Source organism: Lonchura striata, chromosome 1 (assembly GCF_050655825.1).
Source record: "Lonchura striata isolate lonStrDom1 chromosome 1, ASM5065582v1, whole genome shotgun sequence".
In the NCBI taxonomy this organism is placed as follows: domain Eukaryota; kingdom Metazoa; phylum Chordata; class Aves; order Passeriformes; family Estrildidae; genus Lonchura; species Lonchura striata.
In genome coordinates, this window is record NC_140703.1 from 105,707,298 (window position 1) to 105,729,879 (window position 22,582).

The window sequence follows — 22,582 nt, forward strand, 5'->3', positions numbered from 1 at the left end:
AGCCCATCCCTTGCTCCCCCCACCTTTTATTTTTTTCTCCTTGCAGCATTTAAATATGCTTGTTATACTGTGCTGTGGGAAACAGATGCATTCTTGTTATGGCCAGAGATGAATGTGAGGATTGAACGAGCATCCATGAAAAAGTCTTCTGTTTGATCTGCGCTGTCCCACAGTGGAGCTATGGCAACAACTTCCGTTTAGGAAATTAACTGTATCACTGTGTACCGGCTCAAATCACGGCATCACCTGAATGACAAACATGCCACTGTTCACATGACAGCTGACAAAGAGTATTGTTTCATTTTAATCAAAAGCATTAAAATGCAGCCAATTCAAAAATCCAAAGCATGTGAAGGCTAGATATATGTGAAATGCAGTGGCATTCTATTTTTATTAAAACTGAAGAATTTAGAGATATTGTTATTTTATAAATGCTTATGTATTGTAGCTTAAAAATTGAGTAACTTCTGATTTTGAGCCCCACATCACTCTTAGTGATTGTGCACATGTTTAAAAAAAGAAGCAAATAGGGCCACACTCCTGTGAAGCAGAGGCTGTGTGTTGGTGTTGTTGGTTTAACCTGGCAGGCAGCTAAACAGCACACAGCCACTCACTCACTCTCCCACCCACCCCCTGCGTGGGATGGGGAGAGAACTGGGGGAAAAAAAACCCAAAGTATTGGGGTTGAACAGAAACAGTTTAACAGGAGAAAAAAGGAAGAGCAAAGAACAGCAATAATTAAAATATACAGACTAAGTGATACACAGTGCAACTGCTCACCACTCACTGACTGATGCTCAGACAGTTTTGAGCAGTGGCCTCTGGCCAGTTTCCCCCCAGTTTATACACTGAGCACAACATCTTATGGTATGGAATATCAGCTGGGGTCAGCTGCCCTGGCTGTGCCTCCTCCCAGCTCCTTGTGCCCTGCAGCCTCCTTGCTGGCAGGGTGGAGTGAGAAGCTGAAAAGCCCTTGACTTGGTGTAAACATTGCCCAGCAACAACCAAAACATCAGTGTGTTATCAGCAGTATTACTTCCAGAAACCAAAACACAGTCCTGCACCAGTTACTAGGAAGAAAATTAACTTGATTGTGGTGGAAACCAGGACAGCAGATCAGAGAGGGATTCTTCCTGTGGCTGTCAGTGTTTCCAAGGATGCATGTTTGCTACAACTAAGCTGGCCAATTAACTAGGTACAGCTGAGAGGGGTCTCACTCTCCCTGGCAATGAGCACTCTGGCTGTCATCCAGCCTCTTTCAGCACCACAGAGATGCCATGGGTGGCTGGGGTCATTCTTCTGCTTCCACCTAAGATAGGTCCAGCACTGGGATAATGTTGTACTAGCACCTGGGTATGTAAATTTGGAGGATTGGGAGGATTTTTATTCCTCTTACCAATGCAAAGGAGTCCTGGTGGAGAAGGAAGGAAAGTAATTTTCATTTTCAGAACCATATAAATTCTCTCCTCCAGACAGTTGAAAACAATCAGTATATTCATTCTAAATAATATTAGTTCACATTTCTGCAACAGCCTATCAGCCCTAAGGAGAGAACCCTGTGGTGCCACCTACCTTTGCAAGAAGCTGGAGTCAGTGCCTGATGAGCAGTAAATGCTTCTCCACAAAATTCTACAAATGATGGTGGTAGGTTTCTTGAGTAATGACTGGCCAGCAGTGATGTTTTTGGACAAAATATCGAGGTTAATCTGTGGTGAAACAGCATGAACCCCATCAATTTTTCTGGGTTTCTGAATGAACACACAGACAGACCTGAACCCTTTTAGAAGAGAGAGGACTTGTAACACTTCAGTTGTCTTAACTGAAGCTTTTAAAACCTTTTCCGATCTTTGCTTGGAACTGAAATATATAATTTTAGGGACACAGTCCTTGCTCCTCAGCTGAAGGCTGTTGTGTAAGTACTCTTGACACATTTGAGTGAAGGTATCTCTGTAGCATCAAAAGGAAGAGAACATACCCCACCTTCCCACCCTGACCAAGTTAGAGGTATGCAGGGACAAAGGTCTGGTGGATCTTTTCTCAGAGCCTTCCACACACATGGCCACTTGAGATATCAGAAATCCAGTCTGAATCTACATTTTTTGGTGTTTTTTTTGGTGTTTTTTTTTTTTTTCCCCATTTGTAATGAAGAAGAAAATAAAAAGGAAAAGGGGTTTGAAAAATAGGAGAGCATCCAATATTTTACATATATATATATATAAATATAAACTATATGTGGTCATAACTATATAAAACACATTTAAATGCAGACACACACAAACATATATGTATAAAAATGTATTTTGTCACTAAGCTGACCAGTCACTACCTGCCTCTGAAAGACTCTAAAGAGTCATTTACAGAAGTTCTGAAACTTGTGATAGAGCATCACACCTAAATATGCAAAATGAAGACTATGGCTCCTACATACGTATTGTCATGATCAATATTCGATGTTCAGGGGTTACAGGTCGATGGAAAGCGTGTGGGAAATCTCCGTTTCTCCCACTGAGAACGTTGTTGGAGGTGATCTTTCACCCTCACGCTCCAGCTTTTATCCAGCTGGCATGAACAACCGCCTTCTCCCAGCTCAGGAGATGTATTTTATACGTGACTTTTAGTCGTCACGTATAAAATAAGTGATATTTAGTCGTGATGTATTTATGACAAGGCATTTAAACATGGCTTTGCCCCAGCTGCGGCACCGGGCCCGGACGGGCTATGGGCCCCTGCGGCAGACGGAGCACTGCTCAGATGCTTCAGACGCAACTCTCGGGACACCGGGGCCAAAAGAGCGCCCGGGAAGCCGCGGCCGCAGCACCGGGCCCGGCCCAGCTCAGCCCGGGCTCGGGCCGCTCGCAGGCAGCGGCTCGGCTCGGCTCGGCTCGGCTCGGCTCGGCTCGGCTCGGCCCGGCCCGGCTCGGCTCGGCCCGGCCCGGCCCGGCCCGGCTCAGCTCGGCCCGGCTCGGCTCGGCCCGGCTCGGCTCGGCTCGGCCCGGCCCGGCCCGGCTCGGCTCGGCTCGGCCCGGCCCGGCCCGGCTCGGCTCGGCTCGGCCCGGTCCGGCCCGGCTCGGCTCAGCCGGGCTCGGCTCGGCCCAGCCCGGCCCGGCCCGGCCCGGCCCGGCTCGGCTCGGCTCGGCCCGGCTCGGCTCGGCTCGGCCCGGCCCGGCTCGGCCCGGCTCGGCCCGGCCCGACTCGGCCCGGCCCGGCCCGGCCCGGCTCGGCCCGGCTCGGCCCGGCCCGGCCCGGCTCGGCTCGGCTCGGCTCGGCCCGGCCCGGCCGGCCGGCGCTCCCGCGCGGGCCCCGCGGGCGGCACGCGCCGGGCCCTTCCGCGGGCCGCGCTCGCTCCGCGCCGGGGCGGCCCCGCCCCCGCGCCCGCTGATTGGCTGCGCCCCCGGCGGCGGCGCGCGGGGCTCCTGTCTCGCGCCACTTTCGGGAGCCTTTGGCGCGAGCGCCATGGCGGAGAGCGGCGCGCGGGGCCGGGACGGTGAGACCCGGGGGCGGCGGGGCGGCCGGGGCCCCCGTCCTTGTCCTCCTGCCTGTCCCCGTCCCTCGCAGGCGCCGGCGCTTCGCTGTCAGGCGGGGGGCGACCGGGCAGCGGCGAGGGGGAAAACGGGGCGCGGGAGCGCGCCTGCGCGGCGGGCGGGCGGGCGGTCCGGCGGTCGCGGCGGGGGCGCCCGCGCCGCGCGAGGGTCGCGCGTCCCTCTGGGCGGCCCGGCGGGGCCGCGCCCGCGCTGCCCCAGCGGCGGGACCCTCTCCGCGGGGCGCAGAACGGGGGGCTCCGCCCGCGCCGGCCCCGGAGCCCCGCAGGCTGGGGCGGCTGTCCCCGGTGGTGGCACTCCCAGCCCACGGGCAGCGGCGGGCGCGGGTGGTCCCGGCTGGGGCTGGACACGCGCTTGTCCCGGAGGAGCGCGTTGCGTGAGGCGCTGCCGTACAGTAAAGGCGGAGGACTGGCAGAAGATAAACGCGCCCAAAGCGGTGCGCCTTGGCATGGGGCAGCAGCGGTGCAAATGCCCCCTTTACCCCGCCCTTAGCGACACAACCCCGGCCTTCCTTCAGCTGCGCTGCCGGGTTGCAGCTCTATTCGCAAGTTGATGTCTTGCTGCCACCAGGAGGGGACTGCCCTGCTCCTCTGGCCGCCTGGCCAGCCGTGGGTCTCCTCTGCCTGCGCGGGGTGTGCAGCTCCTGCCACTGAGCCCGCAGCCTTGTCCCTGGGCTGTTTGTTTGCAGTTAGAACTTGGATGGAGTCCGTTTGTTCCCTCTGGTCAGATAGGTGTTCCTCCCCCAAATTAAGAGAAAGAAAAAAACGTCTGGAGAAGTAGAAAGCATCTTGCTGGGGAGAGCATTTGGAAGGGAAGGAAGTGGAAGAGGAAATGGGGTGTCAGCTGTTAACAGATTTCTAGTTTGTCTCAATCTGGTCACACTCAAGCCTTGTGGAAACTGCCTAAAAACATCACTGCTTTGTAGCAGTGTAGGCCTTCTCTAAGTCTGGTACTCCTGAGTTGTCATGGAGACATGCAAAATAAAAGGAGCTGGAAATTCCCAAGAAGGGGTAGGGGGAAGATCTCTTACAGGGAAAGGCTGATGAGATTTGAGAGGTGCTTAGGAATTCTAGGTGGTAGCTTCATGCTGAACGTGAGCTGGTATGAGAGGGCTGTTTGAGCTCCCTGTCAGGCCATGCCCTCAGTATCATTCCAGAATTGGCTTAGGAAGAGCCATCTGTGACTGTGCTTTTAGCCAAGGAGGTTTTGGTTTTAAGCATAACTGCAGTCATCTATTAAAGCATTACCAAAGCTAACAGCTCACTGTTAAACTAATTTCTCTTGTTTTTTATTAATTACAGCTATGAGTGAGTCTGGAAGTTTTGCAGCATCACGTTCTAGACGTGAGAGGAAAAATAGAAGAGGTCAGCAAGAAGCACTTGAACGTCTGAAAAAAGCCAAAGCTGGGGAAAAATTAAAATATGAGGTGAAAATTCCTCATCTTTTCTTCTTAATTAAAAGTCAATGTGAGCTGAGAAACTTAATCACCATTTATAGATATGTAAAAGTTAGAGGAAACAAAATGAGCCTTTTGGATCAGCTTTTATGTTTTTAATAGTGTATGTTTTTCTGAGTGTAGCTGTAGTTTTCTGCTTTCTAATGTAATTTGTGTGTTTCTTTCTGTTCTCAAAACTAACCCAGTTTTATTAACTGCAAGTGAAATACGCCTTCCATTGCTTGAGAACTATGCTGCAGGGAAGGACCAATTTTTAAAATCACATAACTAATGTCATGATAGGCAGTACTTTTTTTTTAAAGCTCGAATTATATTAAACTTTAATTTCAGAGCTTTACATGACTCAAACCATTAATATTGATATGCTTATTTCCACAAAGAGACCACAGTTTAAGAGGTGGAACTGAAATCTGGCAGTGTAACATTGATACTTTAACATTGTCCAATCGTGGTGCCAACAGGAAGTGACTTCCTCGTTGAGGTGAATAAATGTAAAGAAACCAGAAGTCCGTAGATCATTAACATGCAAATTTTCTCTGAGCACTCTGCTTGGGTACATCAAACCCCTTTCCTTTTCATTGAGCTGAGATTGGTGTCTGAGAGTAGAGCCAAGGCCAGAAGTCTCCACTGCTAGGTTTTTTATTAATTTTTTTTTTTTTGTAATGAAATGAGCAATAAAACAAGTAGTTTAAAAATGAAATCTCTGCTAGTGCTTTGGAAGATTTTGAGCTTCAGTATACTGTAATAATTTAAAAAATTGATAACTTGTCTTTTATCACTGCCAAAAAAGAAATTTAATGAATAACTGTGTTTATGAGTGGTAACCAATGTAGCAGTGTAGGAGCCCTATGTGCATTTTGGGGAACTTTTATATTCTGACTGATGATCTACAGTATTGATGGTATAGAAACTGTTAATCCTCAGTTTACCTTTACTGTAGGTTGAGGAGTTCACGGGTGTTTATGATGAAATAGATGAGGATGAATACTCCAAGATGGTCAGAGACCGTCAAGATGATGACTGGATTGTTGATGATGGTAAGTTAAGATTAATTATTTTGGTTCTAGTGTTATAATTCAATTAGGCTTCATAATACTCATGCTTTGAGGTAAGTTATTTTAAATACATTCTTAAAATTTGTTTTAGGAGACGCGAGAAAGGTATTCTTTTAATTGAAATTAATCTTGGATTGTTCTTATAGCAATCTGTTAGGATGATAATGAAGATATTTTTCCATGAAGACCTGTTGTTGAAATTTTATTTCCTGTTATCGTTACAGTTTTGCAAAAAAAAAAAAATTACTGTTATGGGTCATTTCTAATTAAACAAATAAAAATGTATTTAGTCTAATAGAAGATACAGCTGACAGTGCTGTAGTTTTTAATACTTGCTTTTGTAACTTCTGCTCTATATTAAATGGGGGGGGAATGTTTAAATGTGTATTTGTATTAATTTAAACTGCAATTTTAAAATAATTTTCTGCAGATGGGATAGGTTATGTAGAAGATGGAAGGGAAATCTTTGATGAAGATCTGGATGATGATGCTCTTATTTCCAATAAGAAAGGTAACTTGCATGGGACCACTGAAGACTGTCTCCCAGGGTCATTTAAAAGGTACCCAAAATAGGCAACTTGCTGTCATCAGTAAATGTGGTAAATGGCCAAATGACAGATTACTTGAAGCTCTGTCTTTGGGTGCCCCAGTGATGCAGAGGATGGAGGTGCACAAACTGAGGTCACATCACTGTTAGCTGCTTCAGCACCGCTGGGGCACTGCTGCTCAGTCTTCTCTGGAATGGGGATTCGCTTCTAGAAAAAATGTGTCTGGGAAGAGTTGGTTTTCAAAGCCATTGCCTAAAAGATGTGTGGTTTCTTTTGACCATTAGAATACCTACATACTTGTAAGAATCTAGGATCATATGATTGTCCCAATTTTTTAATGGAATCTAGTGTCAAACTGAGAAACTGAGTCTGATGTTGAGAATCCAAGCCTAGTGCCAAACTCCTGGACACTCATTCTTTTTTTTTCCTGGAAATGCTTCCATGTAAAGTACCTTGGTCCTTTTTCTGGAGTATGCAAAAGGCTTCTCTGACATGAGTAGGAAAGACACGGTGATGAGAGGGTTTTTTATTTTTTTGTGTGTGCATGATAGCTGCTACAAAGTTGAAAGATGACTAGGCTTCATTTCAGGCAGAAGTGTAAAGGTAGAAGCAGACTACCTTGGCTGTCTATCCCTGCTAATAACTGGACCTGTAAACATTGCACTTTTCTTATGTAAAATTCACAATTTCTGATTTTTTTGTTCCGGTAGGAAGAGGTGGCAAAACATCTACAATTGATAAAAAGAATGTGAAGAAATCTGTAGTGTCAAAGCCAAACACAATTAAGTCTATGTTTATGGCCAGTGCTGGGAAGAAAAACGCAGATGTAAGTTTTTACATTTTTTAATTTAAATATTTCTGACTCGTTCGCAGTTTTAGTGGGAGTGGAGTAAACCAAAGGCTCATTTTAGTTTTTTGTGTCAAGCAAGACAAACTTCTGTTATGATCCCTTGTGTCTGGAGCATTCTGAAAATATTGTATATGTTTTGTGGAAATCCTCTAGTCATTTACTGCTGTTCTCCTGATTTAGTTTGCACATATAACTGAGAACTGTGTGGCTAAACTTACCTTACAGAAAACTGTGGACCTGTCCAAGGATGATTTACTTGGGGATATTCTTCAAGATATTAGTGCTGAAGTAAGTATGCTTATAAAATCTGTTTGAAACAACCTTAATCAATTAACTTGTTGTGGAACATACCAAGAAAATACAGGTTTTTTATGAAACTAGACAATCTAAGACTGATTTTATCCATAGCACATCTCATTGATCTATTGCACATATGTGTGCTGTCTGCCTGTTGTCTTCTCCGTGCAGATATTGCATGACTACATTGCTTGATAAGGCAATACCTCTGTCACCTGATTACAGAGGGTTTATATCAAGATGATGTGGAGCCTGTTCTAATGCAGCCTTCAAGGTTTTCACTGTGGAGTGAAACAGGACTTGGCTCCCTCTGAATTGTGTGCTGTATATCTGTCACACACCTCAGCCAGGGAGCTGTAGGACATCTCCATCTGACCTGTATGGGAGGAGCTGAGGGAGCAGTGTTTCAGCAGGTGATGTAACCTGGACCTCTGCCTGCCTCCTGCTTCCCATGATTTTACTGCAGAGAGCAAGGTTAACACTCCCTTGGAGGCAGGAGTGCAGGTTGACTGCTGTGACAGGGTTGGATTGTCTCAAATACGTAGTGCCCTTTTAGCAAGATTTCTTAAACCCAAAAGGACTGCTCACCTGTAAATGTCGAAACTGCTGCAGTGGTGAGATGCTGAGGTGGAATATGTTGAACCATAATAAGCTTAACATGTTTCTTCAGCCCAGTAAAGGTTATAGGATGTCCCAAAGTATAGTTATGCTCTTAGTTTTGTGTTCTTATTATTTTACTCCTCCTTATGACACCTGATTGAGGCTATAAAACCCCCCATGGCTAAAACCACCCCCTCTCCCCCCAGTATCATTAAAGAAATATTTAATGCTGTCAAATTTGTGGAACATTGATTAGGGAAAATAATGTTAATAATTACACGATGGCTTCTATTTACTTAAATACTAGTTAGCTACGGATTTTTTGTTTTGTTGTTTGTTTTGTAAAATTTCTTTTGTTATTAGCTGTTGATAAGGTTATGTATAAAATATCTGTACATGTAAATATGTTAAAATGTGTTTTCCTCTAGTGGAACAGTACTGAAAGAGCAGTTCAGCCTTTCATGAGGCATGTATCTTCAATACTACTGCTTCAGCAGACATGAAAACCAGCGAAAGTTATTCTGATACTTGTGCAATAAAGGCACAGTTAGCTATTGAAATTCCCACTGTTTGAAAACTGTTTCATTTACTGATGGCAGTTTTTCTCAGATTATTTCCTCTCCCAAAAAATGTAGTGTGTCTTCATGGGCTGAGTGCTCAGTAACATTATTTTATGGGGCTGGGTTTCATATCAGGAGGTGTTTTCTTCATCAGCCAAAAATATTGGTGTCCCTCTTTCTCATTGATGGGAAATGTTACTAACCAAGGCAAAAGAAAGCACTTAACAACTCTTCCTTTTGTCAAAATTCAGACAGTTCAGCTAAGTCCACCACCAGTTATAATGTTGAAAAGGAAAAGATCTGCTGGAGTACCACTCAATCCTTTCTCTGTGCACTCCCAAACTTCCAAGGTAAAGTGGAAAAGAAAAATGTTTTCATTATTAATAAGCGCTAATCTGTGTTTTTGTTGATTTGACTACTGTTGACATTTGTTTCCCCTCTTGGAAATTAATTTTCTCCTAAGCTTCCATAGCAGTGTTACACTGTAACTTCGTGCCTTTTTTTGCATTGCCTTTCATGTGAACCCATAAACAGTACAATTAGTTTTGTGTCTGTAGTATAGTAGGAATTTGTAGCTGGTACATTTGACAGGTGAAGCTGTTGTTACCGTGTTCAGTGCATCACAAGAAGTGAGTTTCTACTCTCTTTTCCAAAGAGTAGAAAAGACCCTTGTGGCAAGGAGAGGAGGATGACAGGTGAAATAAGCAGCAGTGTGGAAAAGGATAAGAAACCAATCATTTGCAGAAATGGAAAGCAATGGAAAATTGAAGCTATGGATAGAAGTTTACCCTAGTGGAAGATTTTGGAGTGAGAAGAGGATGGGCTGCTAAGGATGGAAGGCTAGCATTTTGTTAGGATTTCTGGTAAATGGAAAGAACTTTATAGCTGGAAATACAAAGAGATAGTTGGTAATGGTCTGTAGAAGGAAAATGGAATAGTAGATACATCTGATTGGTGAAACCTTCTGTGACATCAACTTTTATGTCGAAAATAATCACCAGTGCTACTTATCTTAACAGTTGTGTTCAAAACTAGAAGCAGCTGGAAAAAATGGGGAGATACAGTAAGAGAGGATCATGGTGCAAAATATGTGGAACTTTTCCTCTACCCCTGGTTACTATATCTGCAAATAGCAAGTGAAAGGTTTTGTTGTTTATTTTTTCCTTCTTTGTTTTCACATGATTATTTTTAAATCATGGTGGAAATGTTTTTCAGGTAATAAGCCCTGTATCAAAGAAAGCTCCTGCTCTTGTCAGAAAGGAAACTCTTCCTTCGGCTTCATTTCATCCTAAACACCCCAATTATACAGCAAAATCCGTCAGAGTCTCTGAAAATGAAGACACCAAGCATGTGCAAAAACCTATAGAAAATGAGAGAATAGTGAAGGCAGTAGGAGAGGAAGCTACTAAAGGTATCAAAAGTAAATAAAAACATAATTCTGGAAACTCTTTAAATATGGTATAGTAGTTTTAAACCACTTGTTAAATTATACTAATTTAGATAGAACAAAGTATCATATTTAAGCTATCAATACTGCATATTATGGTCATGCTTATAGTGTGCTATTTCTGCATACTGCTATAGTATGGAGTGTGTCATTTTGATGATTCAAACCTTTAGTTCTACCTGCAGCACTTCCAGATGATGATCAGGGAATGATGCATTTTGATGAGGAGGACTTTGATGAACCTATGGAAGCAGAACATGTGGAAACTATACCTGAGACAGCTGAAAGTTTGAAAAGAGACAGTGAAATTGAGAAGAAAGAGACAGAGCAGCTAGAATCAGAGAAGAAAGAGACATCTGTCTTGTAAGAATCTCTTTTGCTTCTTTTTTTTTCTTCAACTAAGAAGGCTCTCAGTTTCCATTAACCTTAGATTTAGCTTTATATTTGTCTTTGCCAAAGGGATAATTGTGATATAGACAGAATGATAATAATCCTATGCAATGCTTTTTTCTTTGTAGTTACATTAAGAATAGTAACATGCTGATAGCTACTTAATTGAAAGATATTTGATGTTTTTGGGATCTAGCATGTGACAACATGTATTTCAGCACACTGAGGTGACTCAATGTAAGTGTTGAATAGTGAACTTCAATATCAGTAAGTAAAACAAAGGAATTTCTAACAATACTTACTCTAAGTGAATCTGAAAGTATTTTGTAATAGATGTAGGTAAAAGTTTTGTTGCTAAAAGTAATGGTGAACAGCTATAACTTTGGAAATAGGAAAAAAGGTGGGCTTTTCCCTGTTTTTGGGGGTTTTTTAAAATAGTTTGGAAAATCTTGAATCATATGTTTCCATAACAAAATCCTTCAAACTGTAAAATAGTTGAATAATGTAAAAGACCTAAACAGACTGGAAAGGTAGTTTTGTTGAAATAATCCATTATTCCCACTAAGCAACTTGTATAGATGGGTAGCTATATTTGCTATTGACCAAGGTTGAAATACCAGATGACTGATTTTCAAAGCCTGTGTGTGGTGTATCAAGGCCCATACTTAAATGTGGGTTTCTGTCTTTGTCACTCCATCCCTCTTTTCAGAAGAAACCTGAGGAAACCCAGCTGTTAGGACTGTTGCTTGATAGTGGAAAGAGAAACAAAAAGTGTAAGAATATAGGCCTGGAAGGCACAATTTTAATTGTTTTTTTATTCTTCTGCAAAACCTGCAGAAGTTCTCTCCCAGGTGTCTCATGTTGGGATAGAATTGATGAGGATGAAGCTGATCTAGCAGCAGCAGAAGTTCAACTGGACCCCAATCTCCTTCCACTTGTGAATGGGGAAAGTGGTGATCAAGTCTTAAGATTTTATTGGCTGGATGCTTATGAAGATCAGTTCAGTCAGCCAGGTAACTGTTCAGTTAAAGGCAGAAAATGCTAGTCTGTTTATTTTTCTTCTGATTTTCTTTTTTGAAAATTGGGGGTTTCAGACTTGACTGAATTGTATCCTGTGCCTCTGTGCTCTAAGATGTTAATCTCTTGTTTTTCTGTACCTCTGTACAGAAGAGGTAGAACAGGGCTTGTGACTGGGAGAAGAATGTCATATCTTGGCCTAGTATAGAGGTAGGGAAGTAAAAGGGACTTACTAACACTGTTCAGTGTTGGTGACCCATTGTCTTTCTTAAAATTTTATACACTGAAGTTGTTAATTTCCTGATCAGTGATGCAACAACTGAGCATGCTTTCTTGTTTTTGGAAAAGTAACTCAAAATTCATGTAGATGAATAAAAAGCCTGTACTATATCAGTTGCATGATTTTATACAAAGGAAAGGCATGTCTGTCAAGGGAGGAAGGTGGTCTGAAAAATATGAGGTCTGTTTTTACCTAAATTAAGATTGCTAGCTCTCGAAATCTTCAAATTGCATCATTCTGATCTCAGCTCTGACAAAACAGTTTGTGTTCATATCTGTTCTGAGCACTTCCCATCCATCCCCTAATTTCATCAACAGCTCTAGGATATTTGGTTTCTAGTTTTTGCTTCATGTGTCTCTACCAGAAGGTTCTTTCACATGTTATTGGAGGGTTTTTTTCAGGTGAAGCTGTAAGTATTGAGTCAGATACATTTCTTTGTTAACACCTTTTGTTGTGAGTTGGGATTTCAAACTTAAATATGAGACTACTGGGCTGAACAGCTTGGTGATGGGAGTGGTAATAATCACAGATATCTTGATGAAATCAATGGCTCTAATATAAAATTGCTACTTAAAAAGAACCCGCTATTGTTATTTTTCCTTTTTTTTTGTCTTTTAAGTCAGTGATTGCTGAATGGGGCATAATTATGAAAGGATTTCTGTTCCTCGCATGCAAGGAGTGTTCTCTTCTCATTATGACTTTTTCAGGATTGAATAATAAAGACTGCACCTGTTTTCAATTAGTAATGTAGAAGGGAAAATTTTGATACTGCTTTTTGTTTAACATGTTCATGATCTTTGTTTGCGCCTCATTTGCTGTGATGTCAAATGCATTGCCTGAAGAGTAAATACTATAGCATAATCATAAGACTCTTTCAAACTTAATGATTTTTTGGAGGCTTACTTTTCATAATTCCCTTTATGATCTTAGGCAGAGAACTTGAGAATTGTGATCCTATTAACATTTTAAAGAAATAATGAATGAAACCTGCCCTTATTTTTTCCCCTCTGCAAGACATTTTCCCTGTATCTTGACTTTGCTTACCTTTTGATTCATTTAGTAGCATGCTCTTTCTTTTCACAGGCTTTGATTTATAAGCTTTATTCAATTTTCTTTCTTTATTCTTTCCATAGTCTTGCAGAGGATAGGGCCTGATACTGCTCTGATTTTTTTTTTTTTTTTTTTTTTTGGTTTTGCATGAAATGTCTCTGAAAACTCTTTGAAGTTCTGCTTTTACTGTCTGTGGGGGTGGTAGTGTGTGTCAATGTTCAACTGGATGATCTCAAAAGGTTCCTTCCATTCTAAATTAATCTAATTCTGTGAAGTCTGGTTATTAAGACCACTTATTTGTCTGCGCTAGAGTTAATAGAAGTTTGTCTTTGCAATCCAGGCAGCTTTTTATCCTGTCTTTGATTGGCTCATGTATCCTTCTTTCTACTCCCCTGCTTATATGTACTCCTCTGACAGATTAACTACTCCATGCTCTTAATATTTCCAGCTGTTCAAGCAGTCAGCTACTGTTTTGTGGTCTCTCACAGTTTCATCTTTCTGCATGATACAAACCTATCTGAGGTGGGGTTTTTTATCCCTTAACAAAAAAGTAAAAGATTGCTAGGGACAAGAACTTCATCTTCCCTGTCACTTAGATCTGCAATTGGAGTTCTTTCTCGATACTTCTATTCAAACTGTCTAAATCTTCAAGATTGCCTCTGTATTAAAATTTCTTAAGATACTTTGTGCAGCTGAAACTTGTATCCTTGCTCTCATCATCTTCAAAACTGCAGCATTCTCTGTCCTTGACAAAAGTACTCTTGTTCGCATCTATTCCAAGCACTCAGAAAATGATTTTTCATAGCCTGTCACTTTGGCTTTGTCATCCATCTTAGTGCATCTTGACTGATTTATCTTTGATCTAATGGGGTAAGAAAGGTGCCTTTATGTCTGATAGATCTGCTGGCAAAGATAAATTACAACTTTTAACCAAGGACTTGTTTGTGCATTGCCAGGCCAAAGAGAAATGCAGATTCTATGCATGAAACCCTGTTTCTAAGACAGTCTCAGCATGGATATTTCTGTTTTCATCAATAGTAGTATGCTGTAGAAAGAGTGTCTTCCATATAATTAGATTTCAAATTATTTGGAGCTTGAAGGGAACCTGGTAAAACCAGGTTTCTGAGTTGTGCTTGGAAGTTTTTTGTACTTGTAATTTGCAAACTGTTTGTGACAGTTGGGTGGTTGGGACTCTGTTATTTTTAAGTTTGACATAATTTGATTAGCAGTTTGCAGCACTTTGTTCTATTGCCAAGATCTCTGGGCTCAAAGATGCGAATGTAGTCTAATGACATTGTCCACAGTGAAGTCAGTTGCCACTAGTCCTGCTCTGTATAATCTTTCCGAGTGTCTGCCTTGGTTACAACTACTGTCTTGGCACTTGGGATTCCTAGGAATGTCATGCATCTTTTGGTGTCTTCATTTGTCAAAAATAGTCACTTAAAAGTTGATCAGTTTCTAGTTGTTGTCTTCAGAATGTTTTTCTATGGGTTTTATTAGTTATCGAGTCTTGATCTCAGGATACTGAAGTGTAGGGAAGAGGAGTCAATTGTACTGCTCTAGCTGAAGAGTGAAAAACTGGAGATAAGACATATTAGAGGATTGACAGCTTAGGCATTCTCATAATCTTCAGCTTTCACTGACATCTCTCCTTCCTCCCTCTCTCCAGGGATTGTCAAACTAATATAGCCAGCAATGGAATATCAGAACAAAATTTTGAGACTGGCTGTGTAATGTCATTTTGGATTTTACATACCAGGTGTTACTATAGCAATGGAGGTAGAGACATGAAGAATGATACAGGTCTTTTTGTAAAGCTGGTGTTTAAAACAATTTAGAATGTGCTGATACATTGGAAGGATTTGTTGTTCAACAACCTAACACAGCAATGGTTGTGTTTCAATGCTAGAACACATTATAAGCTTCTTCAAGCAAGATTAGACATGATTAATTTTAAAACCACATATTGAATTATTTGCCCTTCTCCCTTAGGTGTGATATTTTTGTTTGGCAAAGTTTGGATTGAATCTGCAACCACCTATGTCAGCTGTTGTGTGACAGTGAAAAATATTGAGAGAACTGTTTATCTGCTGCCACGTGAAACAGTAAGTGTGTGACTTTTAAGCATGTCAAACATAAGTACCTTTCATTCTGCTTATGGCAGGTTAGGAGTGTAGCAGTGTGTTTATGGAAGCTGTTGGAAGCCAGTGTTGTCTGATGTAGGTGATAAAGTTAAAAACAATGTGTACACTGTATCACATGTGAGCTGCAGGGTAGAGCCCTGTGACTTCCCCTGACCCTAACTAACAGCTACAGACAAATTTTTATCCTTAGACTTGCTACTGTGCAAATAAAGCGGTCTTAGTATTACTAGAAAACTTACCGCTTTTTAAACATTCTGTTTCAAGTAATATTTTCTAAATTTGGGATTTTTTGGCTGATTGCATTTTAGCTCTTCCTAAAAAAAAAAAGAGATACATGATTCATAATAGCAAAGTAAAATTCAACTTATTGTTCAACTTATTGTCTGCTGACATTTTTGTTAATTTGTAAAACCTCATTTCTGTTTTTGAGGAAATTGACCTATCTACTGGTAAAGAGACAGAGACTCCAGTAACTATAATGAGTGTTTTCAAGGAATTTAATGACACCATTTCACCAAAGTACAAGATCATGAAGTTCAAATCCAAGGTTTGTTTGCAAGCATCCTATCTGATCATTTTCTGTTGTTCTGGTTTGTAAGGTGGGAATGATGTTGAAACACTGGGGAGGGAGGCTGTGCCAAAATGCAATATATAATTCCTGATATGGGTAAATATACCTGCTTGTAAAAAACATCCAAAATACCTATATTCCTTTAAGAATGGTTAATCTGCAGCATGGTTGTTCCACCAGAAGTTTAAGTGAGTACTTTTGTAAGTACTCACTCATTAGCTTCTTTAAAACTGGGTTGAGTGTCAGACCAGCTTGCTAAGCTGATTTTGAGAATGTAGAACAGATAGAAGTTGTGATACCTAAAGCCTTGGTAACAGATCATGTTGTCAGAGTTTAAAATGAAAGATTGTATTGTTCAGCAGATAAATCAGTACTCTGGGATTACACTGTCTTTGCATTTGACCAGACATCTTATTGAACTTTATCTCTTAGCATGTCTCATCCTTCTTCTCACCCTTGCAGATTTATCTTTTTAGAGTGCATGCTGTTCAGAGTGTGGATTGTCATAGCGTGGCTGTGCCAAAGTAACAAGTGAGGACTGTCACTCAGTCTTGAAAGCTGTTCTGTGCTTAGAGTTATGGGCAATAGTCTTAAAAGTGTTATTTTGCTGTGCTCTGTTTGCTCAACAAATCTTTAAAATGACAGTAGAAAAAGAAAATGTTTCTGTATATAATACTTGTCACGAGTCTGCAGGAAAAGAGGTGATACTGCTGAGAATGTTGCAGATTTGGACTGAACTAGTTTGCTAGTGTCAGAGCTTTATTGTCCACTTACATAGGCCACTTGTCTTTTACAGAGAAGGGCAGAGGTGGGAAGCTTAGGTGGGGAAATGTGGCAAACATTCAAGTTTGGGGAAAGATCTGTTCTAACTTAAGTACTCAGAAAAGTTTATATTTCTTAAGTAACATGTCATTAGTCTGGCAAAGCTGATTTTCATTAGTTATAATTTTCCCATCCCAGCAATCTTGTGATTTTACAGGTTTAATTCCTGAATAGTTAATCAGCAAGTGAGATGACAAGTAAAAACGCAGGAAGAATGGAATTTAACAATATATAAATGATGGAAAATAAAAACAGTTTGTGTGGTAATTCAGGTTGGAAAGATTCTAGGAGGTTGTCTCATCCAAAGCTAGCTAGAGTAATTCTGAAAGTTTAAGTTGTTAAAGTGAAAATGTAAGCAGTGCTTCTCAAATAACAGTCATGCAAGACAGAACATCTTTTCAGCAACTTGTAGCTTAGTGCATTATTTACAGAGTTCAGAGAAACTGGATGTGACACCTATACTTTATAAAAGCTTTTTTATTTTGCTCTAGTGTATTTTCTCTCTCAAAACTGATGTAAATTTAGATTTTTTTTCAGTTTTATGTTATTTCTCATGTATAGTTGATTATAACATAACTAAATGTGGGATCAGGCATAAATTTACTCTGAAAGGAGTAAATTTAACAATAGATAAAAAACAAGTTCACTGTTCAAAAATCCTTTCAGGAATGAGGGAGAGAATTCAAACACAATTTTTCATTAAAAGAGAGGAGTACACTTGTACTGTAGAAAGGAAAGAGGGAGAAAGGTCTCAAAAGATGCAGATTTGCTTACAGAATCTTGGGGAAACCCCCATCTTTTCCATGATGTGCCAAGTAAGAATATTGTGAATGAGGTAATAGAGTAATATAGTTGAACATTCAAAGATGGCTCTTAAAAATCAAGGTAAAACCTGTCAGATTTTTACTGAGCTTACACAGAACTTGGGGCAAAAGACCCAAGTCTTGTCTGGGTACATGGCTGCAGTACATGTGGAGTCCTTGGATGTAACACGGGAGTGGGGAAGTGGGAGCACTAAGATACTGTTGAGATACTCCCTTAAATATTGTAACACTTGATCACGCTCATTAAAGGGTGAAAGGAAAGAGGAAAGATTAACTCAAGTGACTACAGGTACAAAAGATGGCAATTAGAAGGATGAGACAAAAGGGCAGTTATACCAGAGACCGTGAAAGACATTTAATTTTTCTTAGCTAATAAAATGAAGAATAATGATAAGACCTGTTTGCTCTCTAGAAACATTAAAAGGGAATGAGCAGCCAGAGAGCTATTTAAAGGAGAGTTTTAGCAGAAGAGTGAATTTGTAATTTTTAACTCATGAATAAATTAGGCAGGATAGTTGGTGCAGGGAAGCTCTAAAATAACCCACCAGAATTGTTTCTGAACAGTAAGATTTTAAATTATTTTGAATTTTTAAGTAGACTGAGTTTTAGTAAAAGGATAAAAGCTATCCAGCTTTATTTTGCTTGTGTAATTTTCTGCTAATTTTGATAGTTACTGCATACTGGAAGGGTTTAATGAGGGCTGGAGATAGTAGGAAGGTGTGGCAGTAGTAATATGGGAGGTAAGAGAGAGGACAGGATAGTAGAGCAGGGCTGTTAGTGGGGTTCTTGGAGGAGTATTCAAAGATAGTATTACAGTAAGTCAGATATTCCAGATTACACAAAATTGACTGTGAACACGTGGCCAGGCTTATGCCTCTGCAGCAGGGAGGCTTTGTGCTCTGCAAGATAATTGTAGAAGTAATGGGGTTGTCCCATTACTGTGTCCTCCTTTTCTTCTGTTCCTCCCTGAGATACCTGAATTTGCCTGGTTATATACCTAGGTCTGTTCTTCACAAGGAGCCATCAACCTCCTTTTCATTGTACTCACCACCAGAGACAAGGTGTTGTTACACAGCCCTTGCATCTGTGTGTCCATAGGGGTGTGCAGGGCTCTAAAATTGAAGTGCTGTTTTGTGGCATTCACCTAAATGAATGCTCCAAAGAAATTATCTTCACCCAGTAATGACTCTATGTGGTGAAGAGCTAATGTGCTTTAGAAGATCTGCCATGCTCTGTGATGTGCAGCCAGTGGTTCAGTGCTGTGTTGTTAAGGGTTCTTCTTTTGAAACACTGCAAACAAATGGCTGTGCTCCTCAGGTGAGACTTGTGAGCAATGCATTCAGAGTAACATGAAATCTCAGTGCTTGCATAGTACTGTGAAACTGAAAGCCACTCTTCTTCCATCATCAGGTGGAAATCAGGAAGGTTACTGACATCCCTGCCATGCACTCAGAGTTCTTTTATTCAGAATATCCCTTTTTGTGATGATGTGGAGACACTGAGACAGGTTGTTCTCTTGGCCTTGCCAGCACCCAACTTTGTCCCTCTGAACACACTTAAGCCTTATCATTTCCTGCTGCACCTGCTGCTAATTGTAGCTTCAATGGGTTGCACCGCTGCCAAGTTAGCAAGTCTTCACAAATCAATTTGAAAGCAGCCTTACTCCACTTAGGAACTTAGCAGCTAATCACTGCTGCTCATTTCTGCTCTCTGAAGGGCCACTTGAAGGGCAGATTATTCTGCAGCAAGCATTCATTCACTGAGTTATGACCAGACGCTCGTGTAATTGAGCTGAGCTCTGTGGAACAGCGCAGATGAAACACTACAGCAGACTATTTTTATACTATGTTCATCCTGCGTTTGCAACAAGAACTTGTTTGAAGCTTGAGAGGTTTTTATTAAAATTAAAATAGGAGAGGGAGCACCAGTGATACGTGCTAAAAGCAGTGCATTTCTATCTTATGTCACAGCTCTGATCTGCTCGTGTTAGGTGCTGCTGTAGCTCAGCAGTTCAGATCTGCATTTGCATGGTAATTTGCAATTCTGATCTGGCTTCATAGTGGTGATCTCCATCAAGTTATGTTACACTTGTGTTTCCATGAAACTGTTGATGCCACAGTAGTTTCTGGATTTATCTGACTCCTGTTCATAGCAGAGGTCCCTCTCCTTTCCTGGGCTTTGCAACCTTACATCTGCAGTAGCACATGAAGTAACAAGCTTCACTGCTTCTTGTAGCACCCTCAGGGAGCTATTGCTGATGCTATTAATTTAAGGAAAAAATCCCCAGCCATCCAACCCCCAAACCAAATAACTTCAACTTTGCCTAACTGTGCATGTATTTTGTTAATTTAAAATTTTTATTCCCATTTATGGTGACTTTGCTTTTTCCTATTAAACTTTCTCTAGTGGCATATTATGCTGGGTCTTCTGTAGAAAGTGGTGAACACAATGCATTATGCAGTGAGAAATGTGATTTTTAATTTGCCTCTCGGAATTCCTGTAGTAAAGTAACATGCTAGCGTAGTTGTAATATAACAACAACAATATGTAACAGTGATGCAGATGGTTTGTAAAGTACTACAGGACTGAACACACATATGACATGGTAGAGCATGGCATTTCAGCAGGTGCCAGAGCACTGTTGCCCAGGATATTGTAATAATTTGGAAAGTTAAAGTAGTTATTCTTAGAAACTGGCAAGCTGTGTTTTAGAAAACTGTTACTGTTCTTGAAGAAAGCAGAAGTGATACTTAACTTCAGGCTTCTTTAACTGTCTTAGTTAGAGATACATAAACAAACTGGACTACTTTCTAGTGAAACTTAAGTCACTTAAAACGAAAAATACTGTAGTGTCACAGAAATTATCTGATCTGAGCATGTGATAAAAGCTGGCAGATGGTTGGGAAATCATCTCTCTTGGGTTACTCTCTGAAGTGCTGGTACACAAAACCTGCAGTCTAAAGGGAGATGTGTGCAGCTACAGGGATACAATCTGGCTGGGATTATAGACATATGGTGGGACAGGATGTGGTTAAAGACAGGCTGGGGTAGCAAGGAGGGGGAAGCCCTTTTGTGTATCAGGGCAGTGGGAATGCATGGAATGCATGAAGGTGGGCAAAGAGCTGGTCAGGATTAGAGGATGGATTAATGTAAGGGACATCATGGTGGAGAAAGGAAAGCCAAATTCCACCTGGAGCTGGGTCGGGTGAGGGAGATGTAGACCAGTAGGAAAGCCTGCTGTAGGTACAGGTAGACTAGGAGAAAAGTGCTGCTGACAGGGACTGGAGATGTGGTGACAGAGGTCATGGAATAAGCTGGGATAATACATGTCTTCTTCACCTTGATCTTCATTGCTTAGTCTAGCTTTTAGCAGTCTCTGATGGCCAACAAATGAGAAGGAAAGCCCGAAGCACAGAAGACTTGTCCTCAGAGGAAGAGGATCCTGTTAGGGCACATTTAAACATATTGGACAGATAAAGGCACGTGGGATCTGATGGGATGCACCCCTGTGTACAGAGGGAGCTGGTCAATGTCAGAAGGTGCTTGGGAGTGTTTGGTGTGGGTTCACAGGGGAAAAATGATGCTTCACCAAGCTGGTAGCCTTCTGGGAAGAGATGGACTGCTTTGGTGGACAAGAGGAGCGTAGTGATTTGTTTATCTTGACTTCAGTAAGGCTGTCAATGCTGCATACCACAGCATCCTCACAGACAAATGATGAAGTGGGGGCTAGTGAAGTGGGCAGAGTGGTGGACTGAAAACCAGCTGCCCTACTGGAATCAAAGTTGTGATCACTGGCACAAAATCCAGATGGAGGCCAGTCCCTAGAGCTGTACCCAAGGGTTGATCCTGGATCCAGTCCTGCTGAGTGTCCTGTTAATGATTTGGGTGGTTGCATGGAACACACAAAGCAAGTCTGCAGACAGTACAAAACCAGGAGAGGCTGATACACCAAATGGATGTGCTATCAAAGGAATTTTGACAGGCTAGATATATCTTATGACCTACAGGAATCCCATCAAATACAAAAAAAAGGAAACGGTCCTGTATGAGGACTGGAATAACCTCAGGCACTAGTAGATGATGGCAGCTGACTAGCTGGAAAGCAGCCTTGGAGGAAAGGACCTGCTCATCTTGGTACCTATGAGGTTGGGCAAGAGCCAACCATGCAGACCTGGGGAAAAGACTGCTGTGGGCATTACCAGCAGGTGCCAAGAGCTGGTGCTTTCCTCTTTGCAGCCCTGGTGAGCACCTGTGGAGTTCAGCTGAGCTCCTCTGTGTGGGGAATAATGTGAGCTACTGGAACAAATCCAGAATAGTGCCACAAAGAGCAACAGGGCCTGGAGCATCTGTCATGTGAGGAGAGGCTGAGAAACCTGGGACTGCTCAGCCTGCAGAAGAGAAGGTTCAGGGCGAGGGACTGGCAGTGCAAATCTTTTAATAGTTTATAAATGTTTGAGGAGCATGAATAAAGATGACTGGCAGACTTCCTGCTGGTGCCCAGTGGAGGACAAGAGCAACAGATAGCATTTGAAACACGTGAAATTTATCAGAACCTGAACCAGTGCTTTACTGTAAGGGTGTAAAGGAGATCAAGCATTGACACAGGTTGCCTAGAGAGGCTGTGGAGTCTCCATCCTTGGGGGTATTCATATCTGGCTGGAGAGAGCCCTGAGCAACACACTGATTGACCCAGCTCTGAGCAGACAACTGGACTAGACAATGCCTGGAGATCCCTCTCCATCTCAGCCATTTTGGGATTTTGCAGTGATCTGCAGGCACCAATTCTCATAAGTATGTCTGAAACCTGTGAATTTAAAGAATATTTCTGAGTTTGCTTAACTACCTGGTGGTTTTGGTAGTATAAAACCAAGTTTTTTTGGTGGTAAAACCAAAACTATTTTTTGATAGTAAAAATGTATTTGGTAGTATACTTGCAAGTCAATTCCGTAGCTGAGGAAACATCTAGAGATTAAAAACAGCCACTAAAATATTCTTACTGTCTTCAGCTGGTTATAATGAGTTGCAGAATTGGTAATACATGATCAAGCCCATGATATTTGAAATGAGTGGTTTGCCTGCCCTTTTCTTATTTAGCTTTCTTATTGGACAGAATGAATATTCAATTGGGAGAT

The 22,582-nt window shown here is 41.7% G+C and overlaps 1 protein-coding gene across 5 annotated transcripts in view; it reads left to right on the plus strand.

The window, feature by feature from the left end:
• Nucleotides 1–3,373: 3,373 nt before the first annotated feature.
• POLA1 (DNA polymerase alpha 1, catalytic subunit) overlaps nt 3,374–22,582 on the plus strand; it is a 181,877-nt gene continuing 162,668 nt past the window's right edge. For 3 of the 5 annotated variants that reach the window (XR_014956792.1, XM_085585343.1, XM_085585370.1), the window contains exons 1-12: nt 3,374–3,484; nt 4,841–4,965; nt 5,936–6,032; nt 6,481–6,561; nt 7,309–7,424; nt 7,629–7,736; nt 9,157–9,255; nt 10,121–10,316; nt 10,526–10,715; nt 11,580–11,755; nt 15,082–15,194; nt 15,664–15,780. Coding sequence is in view for 4 of the 5 variants with exons in the window: in XM_085585343.1 (XP_085441469.1) it covers nt 3,454–3,484; nt 4,841–4,965; nt 5,936–6,032; nt 6,481–6,561; nt 7,309–7,424; nt 7,629–7,736; nt 9,157–9,255; nt 10,121–10,316; nt 10,526–10,715; nt 11,580–11,755; nt 15,082–15,194; nt 15,664–15,780 (1,449 nt within the window). In the remaining variant the exon portion in view is untranslated. The remainder of the gene's footprint in view (nt 3,485–4,840; nt 4,966–5,935; nt 6,033–6,480; nt 6,562–7,308; nt 7,425–7,628; nt 7,737–9,156; nt 9,256–10,120; nt 10,317–10,525; nt 10,716–11,579; nt 11,756–15,081; nt 15,195–15,663; nt 15,781–22,582) is intronic. The other 2 variants (XM_085585352.1, XM_077781653.2) reach the window with 2 other exon arrangements.